Raw genomic sequence first — 27,988 nt, forward strand, 5'->3', positions numbered from 1 at the left:
TTACACAGTACACCACCATACACATTCACTTCAAGTTTTATTTTGCCTCTTGCATGATCTTCACATAATTTACAGTTCGTTTTCTACAAGAACTGAGCTGTGATCTAAACAATCAAGGAAATGTCATTCCAACTTTAATAAATATTCATAACCATAGAAGTAGCATAGCATTTTACAATCCTAGAGTGATGAATGTATAGGCATGAACATCTGGTTCTCAGCATTTGTGACCAGACGACTAGCCAGTTATTAAAAGCCAAGAAAAAGCCACAAGCGAACACTAAAAGTCTTGATTCATAGGATGTTGGCCCTGAAATGCTCCAGATAAAATGCCACAATTATTCACTAGTGTAGAAAACATATTTAAAGAGAAGCCCATGACACTAAGCCGTTTAAACCAATCTTGTAGATACTCCTTTCATACCTCAGCCTTGAAAATGCAAATGTGGTCCAAACTTTCCAACCTACTATATCTATCAGTTAGAGGTTTCTTTCTTTCCTCCCTTCATCTCCCCTATTCAGTGCCACTCACGGGCCTTGGTGGAAGTCACTAGTGGAACCCCTTCTAGGTACCACCGTTGAAGACGCTCTCAAAGCCCATCCTGAGGGAATCCTATGAAGAAAAGTATGTCTCAAGTTTCCTTTTCCTTGCCCTTTCCCTCAGCTCAAAGTTAATTATCTGATACAAAACTACAGGGAAGCTGATAATAAAACAGTTATAAATCTATGAAGAAGTCAGCCAGTCATGATGAAAAAATGAACCCTGCAGAAATTACCTACTAGCCTCATGCTCAGAACCCTTAAATACGCCAAATCTAAATTAAAATACATGAAGCTCTCAGAATCTGTAAAGGAAAAATTAACCATTAAGTCATTGATTAAAGTATACTCATTATTTGTCTCTTTTAAAAATTCAATACAAACATGCAAGAATTAGGCTGTGATTTAATAAAACCAGTAGTAACAGGTCTTGAAATGAAAGGACAACTGATCTGGGGGCAAATGGGACCGATCAGTCCCTGAACCCTACTTGACAGATGTCAAACTAACATCACACATGCTGACCTGTATTGAGGCTAATTTCTAGAAGTGACTGCACTTGCACAGATTGAGTCCTATGAAGTTAGGCTCTCATACCCAAAGTGGTTGTGGCCTAGCTTAGGTGAGAGGCACTTTAAAAATAAAACTTCCAAAAAAAAAAAAAGAAGCCTAAACCAACCAAAGGCAAAAAAGTCACTTTCCACTGACTTATATTATTCAAAGTGCCATCCTGAATCACACCTTTCATTTTCAAAATGAAACAAAACCGGTAAACACAAAGGTAGGCAGATCACAGCTAGTTTATATACAAAAAATTTACAAGCTTGTCATTTTTAGGCTTTTGCCACAAACAAATGCACATTTGTCCCTACAAAGCACAACACGCCTGAACCAATCATCACTACCGGAGACAACTGGCCATGGCTTTACAAAAAGCAGAATAACTGCCCAAAATTGAAATCATTTATTCAGCTTATACTACGCCACAACCATCCCACTTGGAATTTCCACCCTGAAGGCTCTGAAATCCACTAAATCTTTCTCATCTCTGCCATGTCCCCAAAGAATGAGACATTTCATTCAATAAGCCAAGGAGGATGACAAATGATTTTGATTACTCTAAGGTGAAAAATGCAACCACATTGGATGCAGAAAACAGTGCTGACTACATTTATTGAAGACCCCCTTCCTATAAGCCCATGTAAGAGGACTTGACACCTAACACAAGACCCAAAAAGGGGCCCACGTATCTATTTCCTATAGGATTTGCTGAATACTATCTTCTAACCAGTGAGTAGTCTCAAAATATGATGCATGAGTTTTACATAGTCTTCTTTGTTTCCAATCCCAATTGACTCATCTGTGGCCGCTCCAGAGGCTGAACTGTATAAAGACCCCAACCACTACCCACCAGGTGAAGTTAAGAGACTTTCGGACAGTTCATAGTGCCAAATGTCACAGGCTTCGACCAAGTATAACCACATCCTTTGGAAATCCTTCCATTTTTGCAATTTCAAAACAGCCTAACTTGCTGTAAAATTCCAGAATTCTTTTATCATCTGGTCTCACTTCACAGAAAGCCCCTCGGGAGCCTAGAAATAAAACAAATAATCAAAATACATTAATTAGTAGAATTACAGATATAAATTGACTACTCTTTTAATATATTTCAAACAAATCATAGTGGGAACTTATCTATTATTAGTCTACAATTTTTTAAATTTGTATTAATACTAAATGAATATTAATAATGATTATTAAATACTATAGTAATAACTATCTTAAATGAATATGTTAACTAGCTTGGATGTGGTTATTTCAAAATGTATTTCCAATCATCAAGTTGTACAATAAATATATACAATTCTTAACTGCCAAATATACCTCAATTGAAAAAATTCAACTGTAAGTGCAACTCTTCTCCAGAAAGAAAACCTTTTGGGGAAGAGGTCGTAAGAGACCTTAAAGCAAAGGTTACCTCTTTGAGGGCATATCCCCAGTAGGGGGTGTGCAAGGGGCGGCTGATCAATGACCCTCTCTCATCGATGTTTCTAACTCTCTTTCTCTCCCCCTTCCACTCTGTACAAAAATCAATATATTTAAAAAAAAAAAAAGGTTACCTCTGCTTGATGTTTTAATATTAAGTTCTAAGCACAACACTAAGAAGTATGCAGGGTTGTTTAAATTATCCCACAAAGGGAAAACACTGACTCAAATGATACAAAAATGCAACAGGTGCATTCTCAATGTATCAACCACCCTCTAATGAGCTGCCCGCTTTTATATTGCCCAAAGATTACAGTTAAGTTTTTTTTACTATTTAAAAAGGCTGTTTAAAAAACACTACAACATAAACCATATGCGGACCTTAAAGCCTAGCATACTTATTAACTGGCTCTTCACAGAAAAAGACTTCATACTTATGTAAAGCCACATATTTTTGAAGGTTGAGTTTAGCCAAGTTTGAAGGAAACGGGTGTCTGTATTCCTAAATGAAATTTCTCCCCAAAGTTCATTTAATTTTCAACTATCATTTATGAGTCTCTGGCAAAATAAATATATCCTCATGTGTTCACTTCTCATTTACTTGAGGCTCAAAATAAGCATTCATTGTGTAAAAGAGAAGCATTTTTCAATGATTAATACTCAAGCAATTCTTGCACAATAATTCAGAAGCCAAATCATAAATGGTGGAGAAGGGAATGTACATTCACTATAATTCACTTCTTTTTAACCTAAAACATAGTCCTATCCCCACCTAACCCAAACACCAGCAACTCCACAAATATGTACTCACCATTAGCCTTCAGTGAAGATAGGAGGCAAGCCATCATGCTTTTGGCTACACTTGGGTCAGTTACTTTTTTATGAATATCCACCTTTATCAGAGAAGGGAAGTTGGCAAGGAAAGTTTCTGGCAACACTTCCTGCTCTTCATGGAAACTCAACATTATTTTCTAAAAATTAGAATTTTCTAAAAATTAGAATCTGTTTTGATTTTCAGTATCCACTCATTCTATATTTATATCCCAACTATAGAACTCAATAACAGGAAGGGAAATAATATTCAATAACTCCTCTAGTCATATAATTATCACATAGAGAATTAACTAACTTACAGTTCTAGCTAAAACATTTTCACTTTTTAAAACTCTAAATATAGTATATGCTATATTTAGGATCTTGGAACAGAAAGTGGACTTTAGTGGGAAAACTGTTGAGTAGTGAAATTTATAGTAATGTACCTAAGTTGGTAGACTTGGACAAATGTAGAAAATGAGTGAGCGATATAAAGGAACTCCGTAGTCCTGCCAGCATGGCTGAATGGTTGAGCATAGACCTATGAACCGGAAGGCCACCATTCCATTCTGGGTCAGGGCACATGCCCAGATTGCAGGTTCAGTCTCCCAGTAGGGGTATGCACAAGGCAATCAATGATTCTCATCACTGATGTGTCTCTCTCCCCCTTCCACTTTGATATCAATAAAAATATATTTTAAAGTACATAAAGGAACTCTGTGTTATCTCTGTAACTCCTTTAAATTCAAAATTATTCAAAACAAATTTGTTGTTGTTGTTGTTAATCCTCACCAGAAGATATTTTTCCCATTGATTTTTAAGAGTGTGGAAGGGAGGGGTAGAGAGAGAACATCTATGTGAGAGAGACATTGATTGGTTGCTTGCTTCCCACACGTGCCCCAACATGGACCAGGGATCAAGCTTGCAACCGAGGTATATGCCCTTGACCAGAATCAAATCTGCATCCCTTCTTCAACCCATGGACCAATGCTCTAACCATTGACCAAAACCAAATAAAATTTTAATTTGTCTGGTTTTCATAAAAAATATGAATATGCTTAACACTGAACTGTATACTTAAAAATGGTTAGGATGTTAACTTTTATGTAATGTAAATTTTATCACTTAAAAATATATATATATTTACATATATATCTTTTTTTTTTTTTAATTGATTTCAGAGAGGAAGGGAGAGGGAGAGACAAAAACATCAATGGTGAGAGATAACCATTGATCAACTGCCTCATGCACATCCTCACTGGGGATGGAGCCTGCAGCCTGGGCATGTGCCCTGACCAGGAAACGAAACTGTGACCCTTTAGTCTGCAGGCCAACACTGTACCCACTGAGCCAAAACCAGCAAGGCTACATTTTACCACTTTTTAAAGAAAGTTTATTAATAGACACATTTTATATGGTCATTCTTTTTATGTTCCTATGCTGGAAACAGTAATTGTCAGATATGGAGCAGCAACACATCAACAGTTCAGTCACCAGCATTCTGCAGTCAGTGTCAATGCAATCCCTTAGTGATGCCATTACAAAGCCACCTGGCTAGGAGAAGAAGATAAAAAATAATAATAAAACTAGAGAGAGAATGTGAGTACACTGGTATAGGGAGAGTTTCAGAAAGGAGGAGCAAACTAAGAGTCCAATATATTCCTGAAAGTATTTATTGAACGTAAGAAGTTATCCTAAGAAGGAACCATTTTTTAAAATGCATGTGTTGCCCAAGCCGGTTTGGCTCAGTGATAAAGCATCAGTCTGCAGACCAAAGGGTCCTGGGCTCAATTCTGGTCGGAAGCACATAGCTTGGTTGCAGGCTCTTCCCCAGCCAGGGCCCTGGTCAGGGCAAGTGCAGGAGGTAACCAATTGATGTGTTTCTCTCACATCAATGTCTCTCTCCATCTTTCCTTCTCTCTTTCACTATCTCTAAAAGATCAATGGAAAAATATCGAGTGATATTTCAAACAATAAAAATGCATGTGCTGGCCCTGGCCAGATAGCTAAGCTGATTAGAGCATCGTTCTGATATGCCAAGGTTACAGGTTTGATCCCCAATCAGGGCACCTACAATAACCAAACAATTTCTTTATATAAACCCTAATATGCAAATAGACCAAACAGCAGAACAACCAGTCACTATGATGTACGCTGACCATGAGGGGTCATGCGTTTAACACGGTAGGCATCAGCCACGACAGGATGCTGGAACAGGTGAGTGGGGCGCCAGACCAAGGCAGGGCTCTATTCTGTTATTGGGGCGAGCCTCTATTGGTTATTGAAAATTCATTGCTCCCGTGCACCATAATGCCGCCCAGCACTCATAACTACTGCTGGGGCTGGTGCCAGCCCCACTGGTACCCACTGCCAGTGCCTGGCACCAGCCGCTATTGCTCAGTGATATCAGTGGGTGTGAGCAATGGCTGCCAGCCCCAATCGCCTCAGGGCTTCTCCACCTCCCCCTGCTCCTGGGCAGCAGCCACCACTTTTTAAAGTAAATCCCTTTGCCGAAACCGGTTTGGCTCAATGGATAGAGCGTCGGCTTGGGGACTGAAGGGTCCCGGGTTCGATTCTGGTCAAGGGCATGTACCTTGGTTGTGGGCATATCGCCAGTAGGGGGTGTGCAAGAGGCAGATGATCGATGATTCTCTTTCATCGATGTTTCTAACTCTCTATCTCTCTCCCTTCCTCTCTATACAAAATCAATAAAATATATATATATTTCTTAAAGTAAATCCCTTAGCAATGCCACTCCCAACCAGCCTATAACTACTTGTACCCCGACAGCTCTGGCCCCAATCGCTCCTCACCATCAGCAGGTACAAGTGGGGCTGGCGCTGTCAGCACGTGGCACCATGGCAGCGGGAGTGGGACTGCTGGCAGACAGGACATGGTTGTGGGGGGCTGCAGTGGAAGGGGCGGGTCAGGGGAACAGAAGATGGGCCGAGAATCACCCGTGCCCACCTCAGCCTCAAGGCCCCCAGTTTCTTATTGATTTTTCACAGAGAGGAAGAGAGAGGGAAAGAGAGTTAGAAACATCGATGAAAGAGAATCATCGATCATCTGCCTCTTGCACAACCCCCCACTGGGGATGTGCCCGCAGCCAAGGTACATGCCCTTGCCCAGAATCGAACCCTGGACCTTTCAGTCCGCAGGCCGATGCTCTATCCACTGAGCCAAACCGGTCCCGGCGAGGCCCACAGTTTCTTTCAAGGTGCACTGGGCCCCTAGAGTGAATGCATAAATGTGACAAAAAGGTGTCTCTCTCTCTCTCTCTCTCTCTCTCTAAAATCTTTACAAAGTGATGTGTGAATAAAGCTAGTTGTGGATAGATATATAAGTAAAATAGTGGGTTGTTTTTTAAATATATATGCAATATATAAACCAAAATAATCATTAATTGACCAATGTGGGGCACACTTTTTTTTTAGAGGAAAAATCCACTGAAGTTGAAACAGACATAACAAGTGCTCCTATCAGAAGGCAGACTCCCAGAAGCTCACCCCTATTGTTTTATTACAATGAGAAAAGCTTTACTAAGAAAGCCAGCTTAGCTTCCTGATAACCAAGCAAATGTTGTCCTACACTTGTCCTGAGTACCCAGAGAACATCCTTAAGTTTGGTGGGGGGGGGAAAAACAGGAAAGTTGTTTATACTGTGTTTTTACCCAAGGAAGTATTAGAACTATGCTTCCAAATCAAAAAGAGTCCTAACGATGAAGGAACCGTAGAAAATAACATGCTAAGAATAAGCCCTAAGGCCCTAATCGGTTTGGCTCCATGGATAGAGCGTCAGCCTGTGAACTGAAGGGTCCAGGGTTCGATTCCAGTCAAGGGCATGTATCTTGGTTGTGGGCACATCCCTGATGGGGGGTGTGCAGGAAGCAGCTGATCGATGTTTCTCTCTCATCGATATTTCTAACTCTCTATCCCTCTCCCTTCCTCTCTGTAAAAAAATCAATAAACTATATTATATATTAAAAAAAAAGAATAAGCCCTAAGATTCTTTTCAATAAGAAATTCAGGAAGCACTGAGATTTTAAGATGGACCTACTTTTTTTTTTTTTAAAGTATATGCTTACTTTTTAATAAGTACTTATTCAGTAAAAATTACTATAGTGGAATTCTAAACCTGTGCATTACCTCCGCCTCAGAGAGTTCTTTGTCACCATTTGGCTTGGTATACTTCTCTTGCATGAAGGGAATCCAGGAAATTTTACATTTTTTAATGAAGGGGGTCACGTCTACAGTGCCCAGGGCATAACCACATATGCCATCTTCATCTTCTAGGACAAAGCAATAATCCAGGCTGAGGGAAAGCAGCCCTCCCACTAACCTGCTCAGAAGAAAAAAGGCCAGAGTGAGTTTGTAAGTTACTAACACAAAATACAGACTTCAGTAATGTTAAGGCCCCAAGTATTTGAATGACAACCTATGGAAACTATACCTGGTATCTGAAAAAAACTGGAAATACACACATCTTAATATTCAAATTTAAGATTTCTAAAAAACTATTTCCAGTCATCTCCTCCCCTCAACCTTTATCAGGCTTTGAAATGTCTACTTCCCAAATCCAACAAATCCAAATACTTCATCACATACTTGTCTCCAATAAGGTCAGGCTGACTTTGAAAAGGTAAACCCACTCCATCGTCATACATTTCTCTGCAAATCTTGTACACGGAAGCCTGAAAATACAATCTAGTTAACTAACACATCAAGAAAAATTGACAACATAACTTAATGTGATTTATAAGTCAGACTGTACTTCTAGGACAGGAGATAACAAAATGCCTGGCCTGTCATAATTATCAACCTTTGCTGTTTTAAATAAAGGTTTACTCACTGAATCATAGTTGTAAAACCAGTAGAAAGTAGCATGGTTATAGTAAACATTACAAAGTGCTTTGCAGAGGGTGTATATAGGCAGTAAGTAGTGGATTCAAATCCAGCAAACTATCAATTGTCTGTTTTCCAGGATATGTTATTGTCTTTAAACAGGCTTTCTTTTCTCTGTAGCTGACTGTCACTAGCCTGTAGGCAATTCCCAACTGAAAATTATAGAATACTAATACATTGGAGAAAATCAGTCAAGACAACATATCATTTAGACAATTTGGACTGGTCAGTAATTTCAACTTTGAATACATTTCATCTAGTTTTTTTTAAGGGAGGAATTAAAGACCTTAGCACAAGATAATGAACTTTTAGGTTCTTCCTTAAATATATCCCCTCGTCCATGATCAATGTTTAGTTAACTCTATCTAAAGTTCATGTTTTAAGACAGAACTAATTCTTTTAACCAGGAGTTCAAAAGAAAAATAGGAATAAGCACCATAACCATACACCAGGCTGGTAGACAGACAATTACCTCATCTTTAGGAAAATATGGTCTGATAGTATAAACTTTGGAGGTAGGAGTCAGAGGGGGTGGTTGAAAAAAGAGATCATTTGCCCCATCAATTGGCAGCAAACGCTGTGGGAGGGAAAAAAAAGATGGATTAGTGTTGGCAAGATATTCATTTTTTTACATGAGTGTACACTGCAGACTACCAACTTAATATTAACTGGCTACTGCAGGCAGACCTAAAGATGAGGGGTGTACTATATTTTACTAAAATAAACACTTCTTTACTGGGGGAGGGAAGTGCTTCTGAATAGAAATTACCCTAACTGAATTACATAGTTTTAGTGGCTTATTAATAGGGATTTAAATTTACAGTAAAAAAAAAAAAAATCCATTCCAATTATGACAAATTTCTTTCTTTTTTTAAATCTCATATAGACCATCTTTCTACTAAAAGATGGCAGAACAGAATGTCAGAAGGAGAGGTTTGGTCTGAAGAGGGTTATCTGTCCAGGAGACGCTTTATCCCCAAAGCAATGCGCTTCAGTTTGCTGTGCGCAGCAGAGCACCTGTTGGGGGGAGAAAAGTAGAGCACCTGAAAAGTCCATGAACAAATTCTAATAGCAAAAACGCTTCATATTTCGTTCATATTTTCACTAACACTGTTCTTTCAAGTGTTTTATTTATAAGATAATTGTGACAGTATCCATAAGCTCTTTCACCATCATTTGGATAATTATTCATCCTTTTTGCTCATGGAGTTTCCACTGGCAGACAAGCATGCGCGCATTGTGCATTGCGGGCGCAGATTAAAATGCTGTGCGACCTGCAAAGAAACAATGTGAAGTGTACCTAGAGCCGCTGCGCTTCGCAGGCGCGGGGGGAATTGGCAGCATCTCCTTCAGAAATTACTGTGAAAGAGGAGGAAAATTTGATTTAAAATCCAGCTATGTAACTAAATTGAATTTGGGACTAGAAAGCCTTCGGCAGACCAATCCTTCCAGCCATCTGATGCGCAACATAAGGTTTCTCATAAAACAAAGAAAATGTCAATTCAGTTGTGAATTCATATTGATACCTGGAACTCTCCTGCTAGACCGCCTCTAAAGGCCCAGGGTTCTTGGTCTCCAATTAAGAACTGTGCTGAAGAATGACTACGACACCCTGTTGAGATCAGATCCAAGCGGAGAATGTTACGAGAAAGGGGATTTCCTGAGGTCTCAAACGTCCAACAAACAAACACTTTGTGGAAATAGCTCTCTAAAAATAATAATCCAGGGTTTCAGGACAAGGCTGTGATAATTTTTTTTAATTCATAATAAAATTTCAATACTAATGTTTTTCCTCTGGTTAATAATCAATGTTAAGAGTTCTATCTTTAATTTTTGGAAGGGAAGCAAGTGTCAAATTTGTCTGGGTCGAGTTTATATATTGTCTAGAAATGACCATAAAAATCAAGACAGCATTCTACCTCCTGTTCAAGTCTGCTGCTTGCTCTGTAGTAAAATTACAGTAACTATTGTATAAAGTGAAATGAATGAGACATTTTATTATCACAGCCTATGAAGGAATTAAACCTGTCTGAAGTCACATTTTGAGGAAGGGTACAGGAAAGGGGAAAAGGGGAGAAAAAGGGTTAATCTTGTCAGAAGACTAAATTCAACAGAATAAAAGAAATTGTCCATAAGTTGGCCACGAGAACAATATATTTTTTCTAACAAGGACAATTCAGATTCAAACTGGGTAGTAATAATACCAGCCTGACAGAAACTGCGAACTAAAAAGAGCCAACTGATGCTCCCAATTTGTCCAGAGCTAAGATATATTGTACTTTTCTTAAAAGTATGACAATATCTGGCTCCTCTGATTGGCCATTATAATCTTGGCAGTGCACTGAATAGATGCTTGAAGTAGCAGGCTTTGGGGTCCAGAAGTCAGCATTAAGGTTTATCATTTAATCACCTTCATATTCACATGCAATAAAGGCAGCTAACAATAGAAATAATTAAAGGCAAATATGGGGAGGCCAAATCAAAATCATCTGCCTAGTCTTCTGACAAGATAAGCAGCGCAACATAGGTCTTTTCCATTTGAAGACAGCATTCTACCTCCTGTTCAAGTTAACAGTCTCATCATCAGTACAAGGTATAATGTGCTAGTCAGACAGTCCCAAAGCAAACCAATTTTTTTTTTGTTGTTGACAATTCAGGCCCATTAATAAATTATTATATCGAGGTTTGTCGTTTTGTAGGGGTAGGGGTATTTTTAAAAAGAACATATAATGTAATATTTGTAAAGTAAATACGAATAGGGTAAAAATTTTTAGGCTATGAAGAGAACTTGCCCCATTCCATAGCTCAGTGTAAATATACACTGCAGGAAAAACTATAGCTCTCAAACTTTAAGATAAGCCAATTTCCCCTGCCCCCCACTTTGAGACTACAATGTAACTAGCACTTCCAACTATCACAATAAAAAGCTGCATGTACGAAGAGCTGTGTAAATAAAAACATGGTTAATGCCTCAGTCGCTGCGCAAACGTGACTTCAGTGCATATCTACTGCCCTTAAATCTACCTGAGCTACCTCACAGATAGAACCTTTCAATTTAAACTAATTAATCAGGACGCGCTGTGAACATCTGCCGCTGTCCATCCATTAGTAGTAGACACTTGTGCTGAGGATTCTCCCATCTGTACACAATGGGGAAGAAGATAATAGAAGTCGTTAGTAATCAAAAGTACTGCACAGCCACATTCTTTAAAGGACTGAATGCCAGCTGGATTGGAGAGAGGAGGAAAACAAAGGGTTCTAATTGGTAATTCCCTGAAATTACTACAGAACCATGAAAATACTCTCTTTGTTGTGAGCTTTTAGTAAGCTTTTCAAAGATAATCATTTAAAACTTCTAAGGTGCTCTGAGCTTGAGATTGTACAACAGCTATCTATATAACTTGAGAAAGCTACACCATCATTGCACAAAACAGAGGGAAAGCCTGAGAGGAAACAACACAATATCTATATAATCAAGAATTTAATTTTTATTAATTCTTGAATTAAAAGCTGAATATCAAATGTTTTAAGAGATACTTTCTCAAGCTCAATAATCCAGATTTCAGAGTAGAAATTTAATATTTAAAACCCTACAAGGGTTAATTATAACCCTCAGGCCAGAAGCCTGGAAGGCAATTATTGCATCCAACAACCAACATAGAGGTTTCACCTGAGCCAAAGAGCAGAAATCTACCACAGAAAAGAGGTATCTCTTGGAGCCTTTTAACAAAAGGTAAAAATTCTCTCTTCTACCTGTTCTGCTATATGTATGTGCTATATGTCCTATATTTTCAAATTAACAATTAACAATCAGAGACTAATTTTAGCTCCTAATTGTGTAACAGGAAACTTATTTTTTAATATTTAAGAACCCCAAGTATATAGGTAAAAAGTGAGAAATCTCATTGCCACTACTCCTTAGTTAATCTAAGCTCACAATATTTCACACATCTTCTTCATAACCAAGACCATGTAACCCATCATTGTATTTGTGACTACTATGAAAACTATGACATATCAGTTAGCCTTGCTGCCTGCTGCGTGCTGCATTGTAAGTCCATTACATATTCCTTACTGCTGGAATGATAACCTGGAAATGAAATGAGGTCTCTGGAGAAATTTGGCCATGCTGGTGCTTTTTACCAAGTTTTAACATTAAAAAAAAAAAGAGAGAGACATAAGAAGTCCATTTAATGGACAGATTTCTTAGGGGGCTGTAACTTCCATCCCCTGCTAAAACCAATTACTTGGTAGAGATAAAGAAAAGGCCATGTGAGGCAATACTAAGTAGCACCAGAATAGCCCACTACTAAAGCTCGCATGCGCACAGGGCTGGGAGGATGGCTTCCTCTTGCCAGGCCCCTTAGGTCATTTCGGCAATTGTTCTGTTAAAGGGCATTAAGGTTATCAAGACACAGCAAGCAGCAGAGAGCTTACAGAGCCACAATTCATAGTGTCTCATCTCCAAATCAGACAAAAGTGGGATAAAAGGGTCCCATCCAGGAAGCATTCAGTCAGAGTAAGTTAAAGTCAGTACTGTCTAACACAATATTTATGCTGAATTAACCCAAGGGAGAAAAATCAATATATTCAATGTATTTACTGAGACTTGTACCTCAAGTATGCGACAATGGCTACACGTTTGAAAAATTCTAGGCAAAGAATTTAAAGAGTTGGAAATTTGCAAATTCCCTAAATGTTTTTCTCCTGTGGGATAATGTCTTTTTTTCTGTAAGGGACAATATGTCTGGGAAGAGATTATTCCTGGTGCACCTACCTAACCACTGTACAAAAGACTTCACCATAGACATTATACTCTTGATGTCCCAAACGTAGGAGTACATGTCATAAAGGATTGTCCTGTTGGCACAATTGGAAAGCCGAGTGAACATTCCCATCACTAGTCCACACATTTCTTCAAACTTGGCTGCCCGTGACCGCCATTCTTCAATCTATTGAGAATCAATAAAAAGACTCAAAAATTTGCAAGCTTAATAAAAATAATCTAAAACAGTTCTAAATTAAGCTGTTTGCTATCAGGTGCCTGCTTAAATTCTTTAGACATCAATATAAGTGTGTGTTAACTCAAACTGACAAATATTCCTAAAATAATCAACTTTGACTTTCCTTCATTCTTAACTGTAAGGTCAAACTATAGAACTCTATGTACCAGATCTGGTAGAGTGCACATCCACTTTATAGAATATATTTTAAGATCTGGTCAATTTTCTGCCAGTTACCAGTGTACTCATTTTAATACCTCCTCCATATCATCAACATGGGACCTATCCAGGCTAGAGAAGCAAATAAATAAATATACTCACTTTTTCTGAGTCCTTTCCTTTACAATTGACACTGACAACACTGCTGTTTGCTCGAAGCCACTGGAACTCACGTAACATCTGTGCTCCTTTGGGTCCATGCTCATAAGGTAAGTAGAACAGATCAGCAAGTAACTGCAAATCCTCCAGAGTCACTGGCTCTACAGTGTACAAAGGCTTTTCATTTGGAGCTGGCACAAACTGCTCCTTGTTTATCTGTTCATCAGTCTGCATAGGGGCAATATCACTGATGCAATCTTCCTGCATAGACATCTCTGGGGATTTTGATTCAGCTATGCTCTCTTTATCAGTGTCCATTGGTTTCAATTCCTCTGCCATTTTAGCTTCTACAATTTCTGTTAATATTTGATTGTCATTCTTATGGTCTGTTTCTTCTTGTTTTTCCACTACCATGTCCATGGGTTCCTCATCTGACTGTTTCTTTTCTTCTTCCTTGGTCAGAACTGTCGGTTCACTACTCAAGGCTGCTCCCTGACTCATAATGGGCTCCTGGTAAACCGTTGTAACTACAGTTGTGGAATTTAAAGAAGGCGATGTAACTAGGGGAGTCCCATCAACTACACTTGATTTAGCTCCACTATGTGCAACTTGCCTACCTACAAAAACAAATTGTCACAAAAATAACCAAAATTAGAAACGGAACAAATTAGATCAGACATTTTCTTATCATATCTGTAACTGGAACTTCAGTTTGAGTTTCCAAATAATGTAAACCCTGAGTAAAGTCTAAAATCACCAGGGAAGTGGAGAAAGAAGAAACAGATGATAAACATTCCTAAATATGCCAATACCTATTATCCTCTTTTGAAGATCTGCATTTAAAAACAGTTAAATAAGTATCTCAAAATAAATATTTTTAAAACAAATTAGCATTCTAACAAGATAACTATTTACAACCATGACTTAAAAACTTTACTCTTCTCTAGAGCCCTAATCATTTTGCCTGGTGGGCCTATGGCAAGGCACATCCCAAATGTTCTTTATTTTTTGACTCAACCATGTGATCCAACCCCATTACAAAAAATGGCCCAAAACTCACTGCTGTACTGATGAGGTACTCCAAAATCCTGCAACCATTCTGTTAAAGCTAACTTTAGAGCCATCTGTGGACTATAAAGTACATCAGTTTCAATATCTTCATCACTGCCTTCATTTTCTAACTTTATTTGGATTGATACAGTACTGTCTTCACTGTCAGCTGCAAAAAAACAAAACAAAACAGTTCTGATTACAAAAGCCTCCTGACAAGGGGGACAAATTGTTAGAGTATAACCAGAAAAGCAAAGAACCAAAACAACAAACCTTAACATAGAAGTGCAAGACCTTCACCGAACAATATTTATGCTGAATTAGTATAGGACCTAAAAGTCCTATAAATGTATCGCTAAATGTAAAATCCCAATTGAAATTTAAAAAAAAACAATAATTTTAGAATTACTGGAAAAGTCATTCATAAATGCCCGAGTACCAATTACTGGGAATGCTAAGTTAAAGGCACTATTCTTTTCATAAAGAGAGCATTCCCTACCCTTCAGGGGCTTATAACTTAATGGGTAAATAATTATGAAAAAATAATGGGCAAACTAAGTGCATTTGGGGGGGGGGGGTGTACAAGTGATTAGAGAGTCCACATATGAGCACAAATAATAAGCAAATAAGAAAGCTCTGAACCAGGAAAGTGGTGGAGAAAATTAAGTATGAACTCTGGGTTGGTATTCAAAACCCTCTATTCTTAGCTATTCTCTTTTCCCTTACATGGCCCAGATTGGCTAATGTCTACTACTTCTCAACATGCTTCATGCCCTGCCTTAGAAGAAATAGGAGCTAAGTGCCATGAATACAGAGGGAATGGAGATTATATCCTAATTTTGTAGGGTTGGGGGGGAGGGGAGAAGAAGGAGGGTAACAATGACCGAGCTATAAAGGGAGGCATTAATTCAACAAACAGAACTGGAAGCAGGGGTATAGAATTATATTCCAAATATAACAAGATGATTTGACTGTGGGTGGTGGAAACTCAATGCAATATACAGATCACGTATCATTGAAATGTACACATGAAATTTTTATGATCTTTTTAACCACTGTCACCCCAATTAAAAAAACAGCACACACTATACAACTACCTACCACCAAGCATCACAATGTGACGTTTCAATACCCCCAAATGAGCCAAAATTCAAATAACTTTGAATGTTCAGTGTCCAGTGTTTCCACCAATGTCCAACAAACTACTCATACTTTGACATAGTTTAAGTATCCCTTCTCTATTACACTGTTTTTTACCACCAAATTTGCTTATCAGAAATAATCGCTTCCTCCCCGTGTTCCTACAGCACTTTGTAGGTAATTATCTCAGCTCCTGCCATATTATAAGTACAGTTGCCAATATACTTTCTACAATACCAGACTATGTTTTTCAACATTAGGGAATACTTTATTTTTGTACCCTTAGTGTTGGTAAGATACACTTACCACACAATAGATATTTAAATGTTAATGACCCTCCAAGTAACAAAAAAAGATGATCCACTGCCTGTCAGGTGTTACTTGTGACACAGACATGTCGTCTATCTTTGAGGAAAAGGACAAGAAGGAAGGCCTGTCCAGATTTCAGAGTTTCTGTCCTTGGTGGGGGACATAGCCATTGAGTAGCATCTTTTTGGGGGAAACCAGTGACCCAGCCCAACCAGAGGCCTCCTGAGACCACGAGAAACAATAAAGTGTCTCCTCTCCCCAGGAAAAAAAAAAGTTAATAAATAATTATCAGCATTCTCTTACTTGCAAATCAATTAGGAATTTTTTTTCATAAATAAAAAATCAGTAAGCCAACATTTAAAAAATGAGAATAGGTTCATTAAGTTGAATCTAAAGTAATTCAGATAAGAATATCTAGTCATCTAAAATATCCCATTAATAAAGTTACCTAAAAACATAAACTACAATAAATCAGAATTCTAGGGATAGCATAACAGTAATAGACTAGTTAGAGTAGTCAAAGGTTAAGTGACATTTTAAAAACAAAAACCCGAGGCCAAAAGGTTCTTAGGTAACTTGTCCAAAGCCATTCAACCCTTCTTCTACCATATATGTACACATCTTATTCATAGAACTAAGTAACATACCTTTAAAAAAATATCAAACTGTGACAACAAATGAACACTTATTTGCCAATGTCTCTAGTTAACCCAGCTCTTCTCCCAAGGTCAAGGGTTAAGTGGTATACTTACTCATCACTACATCTTTTCTCACTCCATTCATGTTTGATTTGTACCAGGTGGCAAGGGTATGGATAGCAACATAGTTGGCTTCAAATTCACAATTTGGATTAGTCAGGACTCCTTTTAACCGTGGGATGAGTTCTGTGGATCTTCCTTTGTATGGGCCCAGAAATAGTCTCTTCTGATCATAATCATTAGCATGAATGTTATCCCAGATTACCGGAGCTCTCTTAATAATCTTAGAAACCTCTTCAATGGACTCTACTGGAATTTCTTTAGAAACAACTTTGGGACCTAGAAATAATGACGTTTTATTAAAAAACCCTCACCCATGGTTCTTCAAAATATACCGCATACAATATTTAACTGTGTTTTCTTTGTTATATGGATACTTTTTAACAACTTTTCTTTTTTAAATTGATTTGAGAAAGAAATATCAATTTGTTGTTCGATTTATTTATTACTTTCATTGGTTGTGTCTTGTATGTGCCCTGACCAGAGATTGAACCTGCAACACTCTAACCAATTTATCTACCCAGCCAGGGCTATTTTTCTTTGTAAAATAATGCAGCAACATGTCTTTTTACTCAGTTTTATTCACCTTCCCACCTCAATATTTCTCCAGATTCCTAGAAACAGAATCAGTCAAAAAGTATGAAAATTTAAGGTTTGGGCAAGCTTCCTCAAACTGATATGCTAGTAAGAAAGTTTTTTATGTAAACAATTTCTTTTTCCAATGTAACATAGTATATCCTTAATTAGAGCCCAATTAATCTAAACACTGGGGGGGTTTCTGACCTTTTTTTAAAAATATATATTTTCTTTTTTTTACAGAGAGGAAGGAGAAAGAATAGAGCGTTAGAAACATCAATGAAAGAGAAACACCGATCAGCTGCCTCTTGCACACCTCCCACTGGGACGTGCCCGAAACCAAGGTACATGCCCTTGACCAGAATCAAACCTGGGACCTTTCAGTCCGAAGGCTGACGCTCTATCCACTGAGCCAAACCGGGTAGGGCTGACCTTAATTCTTAGAATGAAAGCTCATATAGCTTGCTGATTACTAGCTATCAATCAAGTATGCCAGCTTTCATTTTATGTAACAAAACAATCTCCTAGGGCTGAGATCAACACCCGTTAGCCCAGTTCCTATAGATCTATTATTTATCAGTATTATTTATCACAGATGTTTCTTATACTAAGTGAAGAGTGAATACTTTGTAAAAGAGAATTTTAATAACAAAGTTTTCTGATTAAGGCTCAGTTTTTTAAGAAGTATCCAATTAGGGGGAGAGGAGGAGTAAAGGCTGGGGCTGGGGGCAGGCTGGGAGAGGACAATGGGGGGTGGGAGGGGGAGACACATATGTAATCCTTTCAACAATAAATAATTTTTTTTAAAGTATCCAATTAACCAGAACAACCAACTTCTCTAGGTTCTAGTTAATTCAAGTATCACGGTATAAATCTTAAAGACTTACCTGTCCAAAGCACCTCAATTCCAGGCAGAAGCTTTTCACCCACAGTCCTTAAATAAGGAGACTGAGACACATTTGGATAACAGAAAGTGCCACAATATTCTGAAATGTAGGGGGAACATAAAATAGTTAGGAATGAAATGGTCATGAGTTTTTAAATGGAAAAAATATGTCTACTAATACTAAATTCTTTTCATCCATATGATAAAGGCCTCCATGTCGTGCCCCAAAGGAAATGCAAATGGAAAGTTCATTTAAGAATAAATTCATTTTTTTAAAGTCAATTCACAAAACCTAATATTCTCCCTTCAATATTTGAGTACAGATCAATCCTATGATCACAGAAGTTTACTGCAGAAATAATTTAAGACTTTAGCATTTTCTACATAATTCTGACTTGTCTCCATTTTTTGAGTTACAATCAGAGGCCAAATAGACTGAATGGATTAACAAAGAATGCAACATTATGGTCATGGATATTAGTACTCAACTGCAACTAAATTACAATTTATAGTGAATTAAGTAATTCCAGTATAATCTTATTGAACATTATTTGAGTACTCATGTAGTATCAGACCACCAAGATAAGGTTACTGGCTCACAATACTCAAGACAGACATACAAAGTTAAATAAATTGTCTAAAATTTCTTGGAACTTATTTTCTCTTCCTGAATAAGAAGTTAATTCTTGGGAAAATTTCTTCTAAGCTGAATTTTGAGAGGCAATTAAAAGAGACTAAAACATTTTCAATGGAAGAAAACATTTTCAAGTAAAGGAAGGAGGGGAGGAAAAAGGGAAAAAAATTATTAAGCTTTCTATGCTGACTTCTGAAAGTAAGAGACTCGTTGGGAATGGGAGGAATGATAAAGGACAGAGATACATGGGCAAAAAGAAGGAAGAGGCAGGAAGAAATAAAAAACGACTAAATTAAAATCTTTGTAAATGTGTTTTTTTTCTAATTTTCATTTTGATACTAGAAATCCTGAAAATGTAATGTCCATATACAGTAGCTCTCCTTTGTCTGCTTGGGCTACATTCCAAGACCCCAGTGGATGCCTAAAACTTCAGGTGGTACTGAACCCTATATATACTATGTTTTTTCCTACACATACAAACCTATGATAAAGTTTAATTTATAAATTAGGCACAGTAAGAGATTAACAACTAATAACAAAATAGAACAATTATACCAATATATTGCACTGTGAATGTGGTCTCTCTTATTGTGTTGTACTCGCCTTTTTCTTTTTCTTAAATATATTTTATTGATTTTTTACAGAGAGGAAGAGAGAGGGATAGAGAGTTAGAAACATCGATGAGAGAGAATCATCAATCAGCTGCCTCTTGCATAGCCCCCACTGGGGATGTGCCCGCAACCAAAGTACATGCCCTTGACCGGAATCGAACCCGGGACCTTTCAGTCCGCAGGCCGACGCTCTTTCCACTAAGCCAAACCGGTTTTGGCTGTACTCGCCTTTTAACTTAATGGAAGCACCTTACCGCTTCTCTTTGGCATATCTGAACTGCCAGCATCAATACTCTTGTGCTTTGGGATCATTATTAAGTAAAATAAGGATTACCTGACCACAAGCACAATTCCTTAACAGTCAATCTGACAACCAAACGGCTAAATGACTAGTAGGCAGGTAACGTGTAATATTTTCCAACCGTGGTTGACCATGAGTAACTGAAACTGCAGAAATCAAAAATATGGATAACAGGGGACTACTGTACTTCCAGTACTAAAAATACATAAAATCTTTTGCCTATTCAGTTATCATTTATTAGGTCTTAGTTTAAGACCTTGAGAAGTATCTTCTAGAAAAAAAATTTCTATCTTCATACACCCAAGAGAGAGGGTACAGCACAATAAAGCCCAAACATGGTCCTTGGAAAGGTATGTATTTCAAGACTAAGTATAAAGCTATTGTATACAATACCTGTGGGACAGAAGAGGAAAGTTTCCGGCTCTCCTAGGTACTGATAAATTTCATTTGTGATGGAGACCTGAGCATGAGCGAAAGAACTGAATACCTCTTTATCTGCTGCACACATGTTATGGTCAATATCATCAAAAAGCAAGGCAAATGACCTGCACCCAAACTGAGAAACCTAGGGAAAGAAAAAAACAAGAAGCCTTACTAGCTCATCTTAGAGTAAAAAGTATAGAATTCCAAAATTAAAGCATATACTTAATAGTTATATTTAAAAATCACTTATAAGCATTCTTTTAAGAAAGTACTTATGCAAAATAAAGTTTGAGAAGCACTGATACCTCCAGTAAACTTTAGAAAATACCCTTCTATCAAAAGCATTCAAGTAAAAAATCTATACAGAAACAAAAAGTATAAATTTGGTTTCCTTTTAACACCATAAAAGCAACACAGAAAACTTAGTTTCAGGTACTGATTCAGGGAAAAAGAATGAAAAAGTTAAGGAAGTTACCTGGTCAAGTTTGCGTTTCAATGTAGAAACTTCCTTGGGATTCGAAAAGGTAATATCCAATCCAGGTGAGATAGCGTAGATGAACTCTATCCCGTATTCCCGCGCAGCAGAGATGAGAGTCATAAGTTGTTCTAAAGAACAGAGTCCATGTTTTTAGAAAGCAGCACAGAAAACTAACAGAACCTTACCTTTCGATTGAAAAGGTCATTTCTCCAATTTACAATGAGTCAAAAAATTTAATTTCACAAAATTGTTATGTTCAATATAACAAAAAAAAATGCTTTTTTTAAAAACCAGGGTTAAGTGATGGCCTTAACAATCCTGCCCCCTCATCTTTATAACTACAGGAAAAATATTCATTACAGATTTTAAGTTTTTAAAATGTTCTAGTTTTCCTAAATAAACTGAAAAACTATTGCACAACACAGAATATATCTTTAAATAAGTTTCAGTGGTATCTCAAAATACATTTTGATTATGGATCACATTAAAGTTCATTACCAGCATCTCCAAAAAACAATTAAGTTGAAGACACTTATACAAAGTAGTAAACACTTGATGAAGATGGGATTAAGTTTTAATTGCTTCTTCATAATTTAAGAAAACTTTGTCTTCGGTGCCTTGGCTGGGCTCTCTAACCAAACATCCTGTATGTACATCATTTAATTCCAAGTATGAAAACGTTTCCCCATTTGTCACCCTAGCCAGTTTTGCTCAGTTGGTAGAGTGTCGGCCTGTGGACAGAAGGGTCCTGGGTTTGATTTCGGCCAAGGGCACCTTCCCAGGTTGTGGGCTCGATCCCCATTGTATGATATGCAGGAGGCAGCCAATCAATGATTCTCTCTCATCATTGATGTTTCTATCTCTCTCTCCCTCTCCCTTCTTCTCTGAAATCAATAAAAATGTATTTTAAAAAAGAGCAAAGCCATTCTCTCTCTCTTTTTTTTTTTTTTTAAAGCACCATTTGTCTAATTTACAACAAGGTTCTGTGATATACTTTACCAATTTTATTTAACTAACTCAACATAAAAACACATATAAGGACAGTTAAGAGATTGCTTTTCACTTCAGTACAGGCCTGAACTCTGGTGAGGTCTTTATTTTAAATAAAGACTGGACCAATAATAATAATCAAGTAGTCAAGACCAAAACATACTTAAGCCTAAAGGAGAATGATCAAGAATACTGGTCCTATCTTTATTTAAATTTTTGGTATTTTGTTAATGGATTTTTTTTTTTAATATATTTTTTATTGATTTTGTACAGAGAGGAAGGGAGAGAGATAGTTAGAAACATTGATGAGAGAGCGCCCTCGATCAGCTGCCTCCTGCACACCCCCCACTGGGGACGTGCCCGCAACCAAGGCACATGCCCTTGACCGGAATCGAACCCGGGACCTTTTAGTCCGCAGGCCGACGCTCTATCCACTGAGCCAAACCGGTTTTGGCGGATTTTTTTTTTTTTTGCATTAACTTTGTTTAAAGTTGCATAAAATATTACTTATCCCAATTTTTTTTTTTTTGAGTCCTATAAAATTTGTGTCCAAGATGGGTGCCTCATTTGCCTGGCTCCAGGCCTACCCCTACTTCGGCACCCTTTCATCAGTGGCCCACTATGTAGACCACTGGCAGAAGTTAAAATGTACAATTTATGACCACAGAACAGATGGAGTCAGACCAGCATCCCCATGAATCACACCATGGCTACGCACAGTTAGCACTAGTCTTTCAATCTGCACTAACTCATGTAGTTACCAAATAGAACTACCTACAAAGTGAAAAAAATACTTAATAAAATTTTTATACCACTATATTAAAAATATAGCTGTTTTCTTCACACATTCTGAATTTATGGATTAAAAACAAAAAGATTACCAGCTTCCTCCACTGAATACATCTCTCGCCAAAACATCCTATGTTTGTAGTCATCTTTTGGGGCATACAAGTATGTATTTAATTCCCATTTCTGGAGCCTTGAGGGGAAAGAAAATTGTATTATGTATAAACAGGCACATGCACAGGCTGTAAAAATCTCATCTTCCTCCCTTTTGTTGAAGCATCTCTTAAAAAGCTAATAATATTCTGGAACTGTAGCTTTTAACCTTTTTGTGGAATTGTAAAAAATATTACAACAAATGTCAGCATACTAAACAGTCTTAACTAAAAACATAACAACTCCAAGTGAGGCAGGTGAAACCCAAAATATATTCAGTTTCCCCAGGGAAGTTTGAAAACCAATGGCTTAGGTTTAGAAGAGGTAAAAGATCAACTTCTACAACTGAGAAATCATCAAATTGCATCTGGCTTCTTGTTAGTATTTCTTCAAACAAAAGGAAATGTTAATGATTTCAGACTCTTCATCATAAAATAAAAATTTACCTTCTAAAGAGTTCTTTTCTCTGTTCCATAATCCAAGGTCTTCCATAAAATCCTGGATTCAAAGTAAGAATAAAATTATTTTCAAGTTTCAAAATCCGTTAAACTGTATGCGAAAAAGTTACAAAACATACAATACAATCCCATTTTGTGAAAAAATGATGTGTAAAATTATACCAAAACCTGAAGGGTATTTAGTAAGTAAAACAGTAAGGTGTCTTTGGGTGGTGATATTATAGAGGAATTTTTTTATTAATATTTTAAATATATCTTTATTTATTTTATTAATTTATTTATTTTTATTGATTTTTTACAGAGAGGAAGAGAGAGGGATAGAGAGAAACATCAATGAGAAAGAATCATCTATCAGCTGCCTCTTGCACACCTCCTACTGGGGATGTGCCCGCAACCAAGGTACATGCCCTTGACTAGAATTGAACCCAGGACCCTTCAGTCCGCAGGCCAACACTCTATCCACTGAGCCATACGGGTTTCGGATATAGGGGAATTTTTATTCCCTTTTTGTTTGGGTCAATTTTCTGATTTTTCTATCATGAACACATCTATAATAAAAAAAAGTGTAATATGCTAATTAGACCTGACATCCTTCTGGATAACCCTCCTGAGGAAGCTGGGGCTGCAGAGGGAAGCCAGAGCTGTGAAGGGAAGCTGGTGGTGGTGGCATTAACAGGGGAAGGAACGAATTTCATGCATTGAGCCTCTAGTTACTTATAAAGTCATTTAAAAACAGCAAAAGAGCCCTAGCTGATTTGGCTCAGTGAACAGAGCATCAGCCTGTGGACTGTAGGGTTCCGAGTTCAACTCTAGTCAAGGGCACATGCCTGGGTTGCAGAAGGCAGTTGATCTATGATTCTCTCTCATCATTGATGTTTCTCTCTCTCTCTCTCTCTCTCTCTCTCTCTCTCTCTCTCTCTCTCTCTCCCTCCCTCCCTCCCTCCCTCCCTCCCTCCCTCCCTCCCTCCCTCCTTCCCTTCCCCCTCCTTCCCTTCCCTCCTCCCTCCCCCCCTCACTTCCTTTATGAAACCAATAAAAATATTAAAAAACAAATGAACAACAAAATAGCCCTGGTCGGTGTAGATCAGTTGGTTGGGCGTCATCCTGGACACCAAAAGGTTGCCAGCTGGATTCCACATCAGGGCACATGACCAGGTTGTGAGCTTGATCCCCAGTAGAGGGTGTGTAGAGGCAACTGATATTCATGTTTCCCTCTCACGTTTTCACACTGGTATTTCTCCCTCTCACCTCCTCTCTCTCTCTCAAAATCAATTTAAAACTCTTCAAAAACAAACATAAAAACAAATAAACATTCTTATTTTGGAGGGGGGGAAATATATATATATATATATACACACACACACACACACACACACACACACATACATATATATATATATTTAAATCTAAATTTTAAAAAATTTATCTCAATCTTACAATGGGGGAAAGAGAAGCAAAGTAACCCAAAACTGCTATTAGTAACAATTACTACCTAGGAGGGGAGTTAAACTGCTTTTAAAGAAGGGAGGGGAGATAATAAGGTTGGGGGTGGGGAATCAAGAACAGGATTAGAAAATAACCTGACTGACCTAATTTTATCATCAAAATTTTCAAAGGTCCCGATATAAAAGGAACCCCAAAAAACACCTTAAACTACATTCACAACAAATTCAACAATGGAACTGGCCCAAACTGGCTCAAGCAATCTCAATTCCAGAGCAAAGGTTTGAACAACTGATAATTCAAGAATATTACTTGCTCCAGAGTGTCCCAGGTTTGGAGCAAAGCACTATAATGCACATTGCAGGAATCAAATTTGCAGACTGATGATTTTAGTAGTATAAGCACTAAACTGATACTGGAGCTCATTGTTGTGCTAATCACACTTTACAAACTCGCCTAACCTTTATTTTCCCTCTCGCAGTCAAATATATCTGCAAGAGATTATTAGGACGACCTCTCAGAAGAACCATGAAGAAGGTTAAAATTGCATTTTGAATACAAAATGGTGTCTATATACATACATACATACATATACATACACACACACACACACACACACACACACACACACACAAACACAGCCAGTACACATAATCTACCTATGAGACGAACATAAAACCAAAATTTCTGAAATGGACTAAACTCCAATATCCAGACAAGATGGTTACTCTGCACCACAAACAAGGACAATGACAGCCCTCCCCCCCGAAACATTCATTACATACCAATGTATGAAACCAGCAATTTTCAATCTCGACAATTCAGGGTTACCCTCTTACAGGTGATCACCCTCTTAAGGTGATCTTGCTTACAACAGTAGGTAAATTTTATACAAGTCTTTATAGCTTTCCTAGAACACTTAACATTATCATTTTTCTCTTAAAGGAGTATGCATTAAACATCACTTTAAAGCTGCCTCAATATAGCAAAGAATCACTTTCAGAAATCCTAGCTTTGCTCTTCGAAAGTCAGGTTGGTTTTGATTAATTGGCACCAGAAAGAGGAAGCAGTGCTATTACAAAGAAGTTAAAACCAACAAAGAAAACAAAAAAGGAATCCTGACAATACATACAGTATTTCTTTCTATCCCGTTCATTTTAGGAAGAGTGCCAACTTACAAGTATAAAAACAAACAAACAAACGACTATCAGGTGCTTAGTAGCCACCAAGAAAATATACAAGGGAATGGGACAGAGGTGGGACAACACATAACAAGAAAAGTCTATTCTCTAAAAAGAGTAGTTCACTTTCAATACCATTCTGAAAAACAAACCAATTTATTCAAACTACAACAAGCTTTTATCTAATTACTTTAGGTAAGTTTCCCTAGACTCACTCTAGTCTAAGATTTCTGTATCCTCCAATATTAACTCCAAATACAAAAGTAGTTTTCCATTCTGTCTTCCCCCAAATTCTGCATGTTAAACAGAATTTTTGAGCTGTTTCACTCCTTACTGAAAATTAGTCTGTTCTCAACACCCTACAATTTACCTAAAATGCAATAACTATCACCCATCTTTCAAATGTGTACACTATGCCAGCAAATTGCAACTGGTGTGTGACAAGAATTTTTAAAACATGACAACAGCCAACACAATAGCTATCCGGTGTGAGTTAATCAACACTATACCGATCTTTTTGTCAGACTGACAAAAAAAAATCAATTTTTTAGTGTGCTGCAGTTTTTCAGTAATTAGTTTATATGTGCCATGAAATGAAAACTGCTGAAAACTGCTGCTGTATACCGATAACACTGATACTAAGAGGGCAACAATCCTTCCTTTTCCATGCTTTTTGGTTTCTTTATAGACTAATTTTTATGCACTTTTACTCCTATACATGCCATTGACGTATAGGAGAGAATAAAGCAGACAGCTAGGAAACCCTGGGTCGGCCCAAATACTTCAGTAAATTCAAATCCATCTGTATATGCTGTACTCGAGGAAACGGTAACAAAGTATCTGATGAACGCTTCCAACGCCACATATACAGCGGAATATTTGCCCGTTGTATTAATAAATCGTGTCATTTCCCCCAACTACCAAAAAAGTCCATCGTTCCAAAGCGGGAAGGGAGGTCTCGAGGGCATTCTTAAAACCACGCCTGCAGTCACTCAATTAAAATTCCGTATCTCAGACATTAAAAGGAAAGCTCCTTCCCTCGGAGGGGGGCAAAGCACCGTGGTTGGCAAGGGGCAACTTCCTGGGCTGCAAGTGAATCTTCAAATGGGGGGTGGGGGGGGATGACGGGCCAGCAAAAAAAAAAAAAAAAAAAAAAAAAAGAATTCTAAGCTAAAAGGAAATAGTAAGGCTGTCGGCCTACTGTGCTTCTCTCCCCTGCAGGAGTACAACCAGCAGACGTGTGGGGTTATTTTTTCCCAAGAGGAACATCCCCGGGAACAGACACGTAAGTACAACTGGGAGCCCAGCACTCGCTCCCGCCGCCGCCTCCGCAGGAGAGGCTGGCTCGCAGCCCGCGGCGGGTGGGGTCGGGCTTAATCGCCAGAGGGGAATTCGACGCCATTTAAGAACCAGAGGGGAGGCCTGCCCACCTCCTCGCCTCTCGCCCGGGTGAGCAGGGTCCAATTTCAACCCCAGGGCTCTGAGCCCCCGGCACCGCCCCCCAGGACAGAACCTGTTAGTCCTGGAGGGGCCGCTCCCGCCCGGCCCGCGCAGAACGCTCACCTTCCACCACGCCACACAGGAACTTCCGAGCCCCTCCGGCCGCCCCGGGCGCCGCAGCGCCCCCGGCCCCGGCCGGGGTGTCTTCCCCGGGGGCCGGCGTGGCCGGGGGCTCCAGCGCTGCCCCCGCCGAGCTGGCAGGGTTGGCGTTGAGCTCGTTCTCCCGCTCCTCCAGCGCCGCCTGGCTCTCCTTCTGCACCATCCTCCTGGCCCCGGCCGCCGCCGCCGCCACCGCTACGGGCCCTCCTCGGCCGCGGCTCCTCCTCGGCCTCCGCCTGCCGGACCCCCGGGCCAGAGCCGCGGACAGGGCCTCCTCCGCTCCAAGTGCTCGGCTCCCGGGCTCCTGCCCTTCCCCCTCCGCCCTTCCCCCGCCCGCTCCGCAGGGACCCGAGTGCCCGGATGAGAAGGGCGGCGGCGCCGGAGCGAGCCCTTTGTCAGCTGCAGCCGCAGCCGGAGCCGGCGGAGCGGGAGGCCTAAGCCCAGAGCGGCGCTGCGCCTCTCGCCCCCGGGAGGCAGGCGGCCAAAGCGGCTTTTCTCCGTCCTCAGCTGGCCTCCGCTGCCCGCCCTGGAAGCTTCGTTCTTCCGCTGGTTCCCCCCCGAAACCCCGAGAGGTCTCTCCTGCCGCTGCCGCTACCACCAGCTTCCTGTTTATCCGCACTGCGCCTGCGCCGGAGACCGGCTCAGACCGGT

At 39.0% G+C, this 27,988-nt stretch overlaps 1 protein-coding gene across 6 annotated transcripts; it reads right to left on the minus strand.

Moving 5' to 3' along the window:
• Positions 1-20: 20 nt before the first annotated feature.
• Positions 21-27,955, minus strand: OGA (O-GlcNAcase). 6 transcript variants are annotated; one of them, XM_036437844.2, is made up of 16 exons: positions 27,302-27,955; positions 23,103-23,154; positions 22,599-22,696; positions 20,725-20,855; positions 20,220-20,391; positions 18,282-18,380; positions 16,813-17,097; positions 14,622-14,780; positions 13,565-14,178; positions 13,018-13,192; positions 9,767-9,852; positions 8,713-8,817; positions 7,944-8,029; positions 7,485-7,677; positions 3,338-3,497; positions 21-2,132 (listed from the first exon to the last, which is right to left on the minus strand). In XM_036437844.2, exons 1-16 carry the CDS (start codon positions 27,498-27,500, stop codon positions 1,996-1,998), a joined length of 2,751 nt encoding a protein of 916 aa, XP_036293737.1. In that variant the 5' UTR covers positions 27,501-27,955; the 3' UTR covers positions 21-1,995. The 6 variants fall into 6 exon arrangements, with proteins under 6 accessions (XP_036293737.1, XP_036293738.1, XP_045437986.1 ...); XM_036437845.2 differs by lacking the exon at positions 3,338-3,497 and having other exon boundaries at positions 27,302-27,948; XM_045582030.1 differs by lacking the exon at positions 16,813-17,097 and having other exon boundaries at positions 27,302-27,946.
• Positions 27,956-27,988: the final 33 nt, after the last annotated feature.

This window comes from Pipistrellus kuhlii, unplaced genomic scaffold (assembly GCF_014108245.1).
Source record: "Pipistrellus kuhlii isolate mPipKuh1 unplaced genomic scaffold, mPipKuh1.p scaffold_m20_p_15, whole genome shotgun sequence".
Classification (NCBI taxonomy): Eukaryota; Metazoa; Chordata; class Mammalia; order Chiroptera; family Vespertilionidae; genus Pipistrellus; species Pipistrellus kuhlii.

What these genes read in the sequence shown, in the direction of transcription:
- OGA (XM_036437844.2), bottom strand. Translation starts at nt 27,500, where the DNA reads ATGGTGCAGAAGGAGAGCCAGGCGGCGCTGGAGGAGCGGGAGAACGAG. An exon ending in CCTGTGTGGCGTGGTGGAAG is followed by an intron (nt 23,155 to 27,301) that starts GTGAGCGTTCTG and finishes CTTTGAATCCAG; the next exon opens with GATTTTATGGAAGACCTTGG. An exon ending in AAGGAAAGGACTCAGAAAAA is followed by an intron (nt 13,193 to 13,564) that starts GTGAGTATATTT and finishes GATTCTCAATAG; the next exon opens with ATTGAAGAATGGCGGTCACG.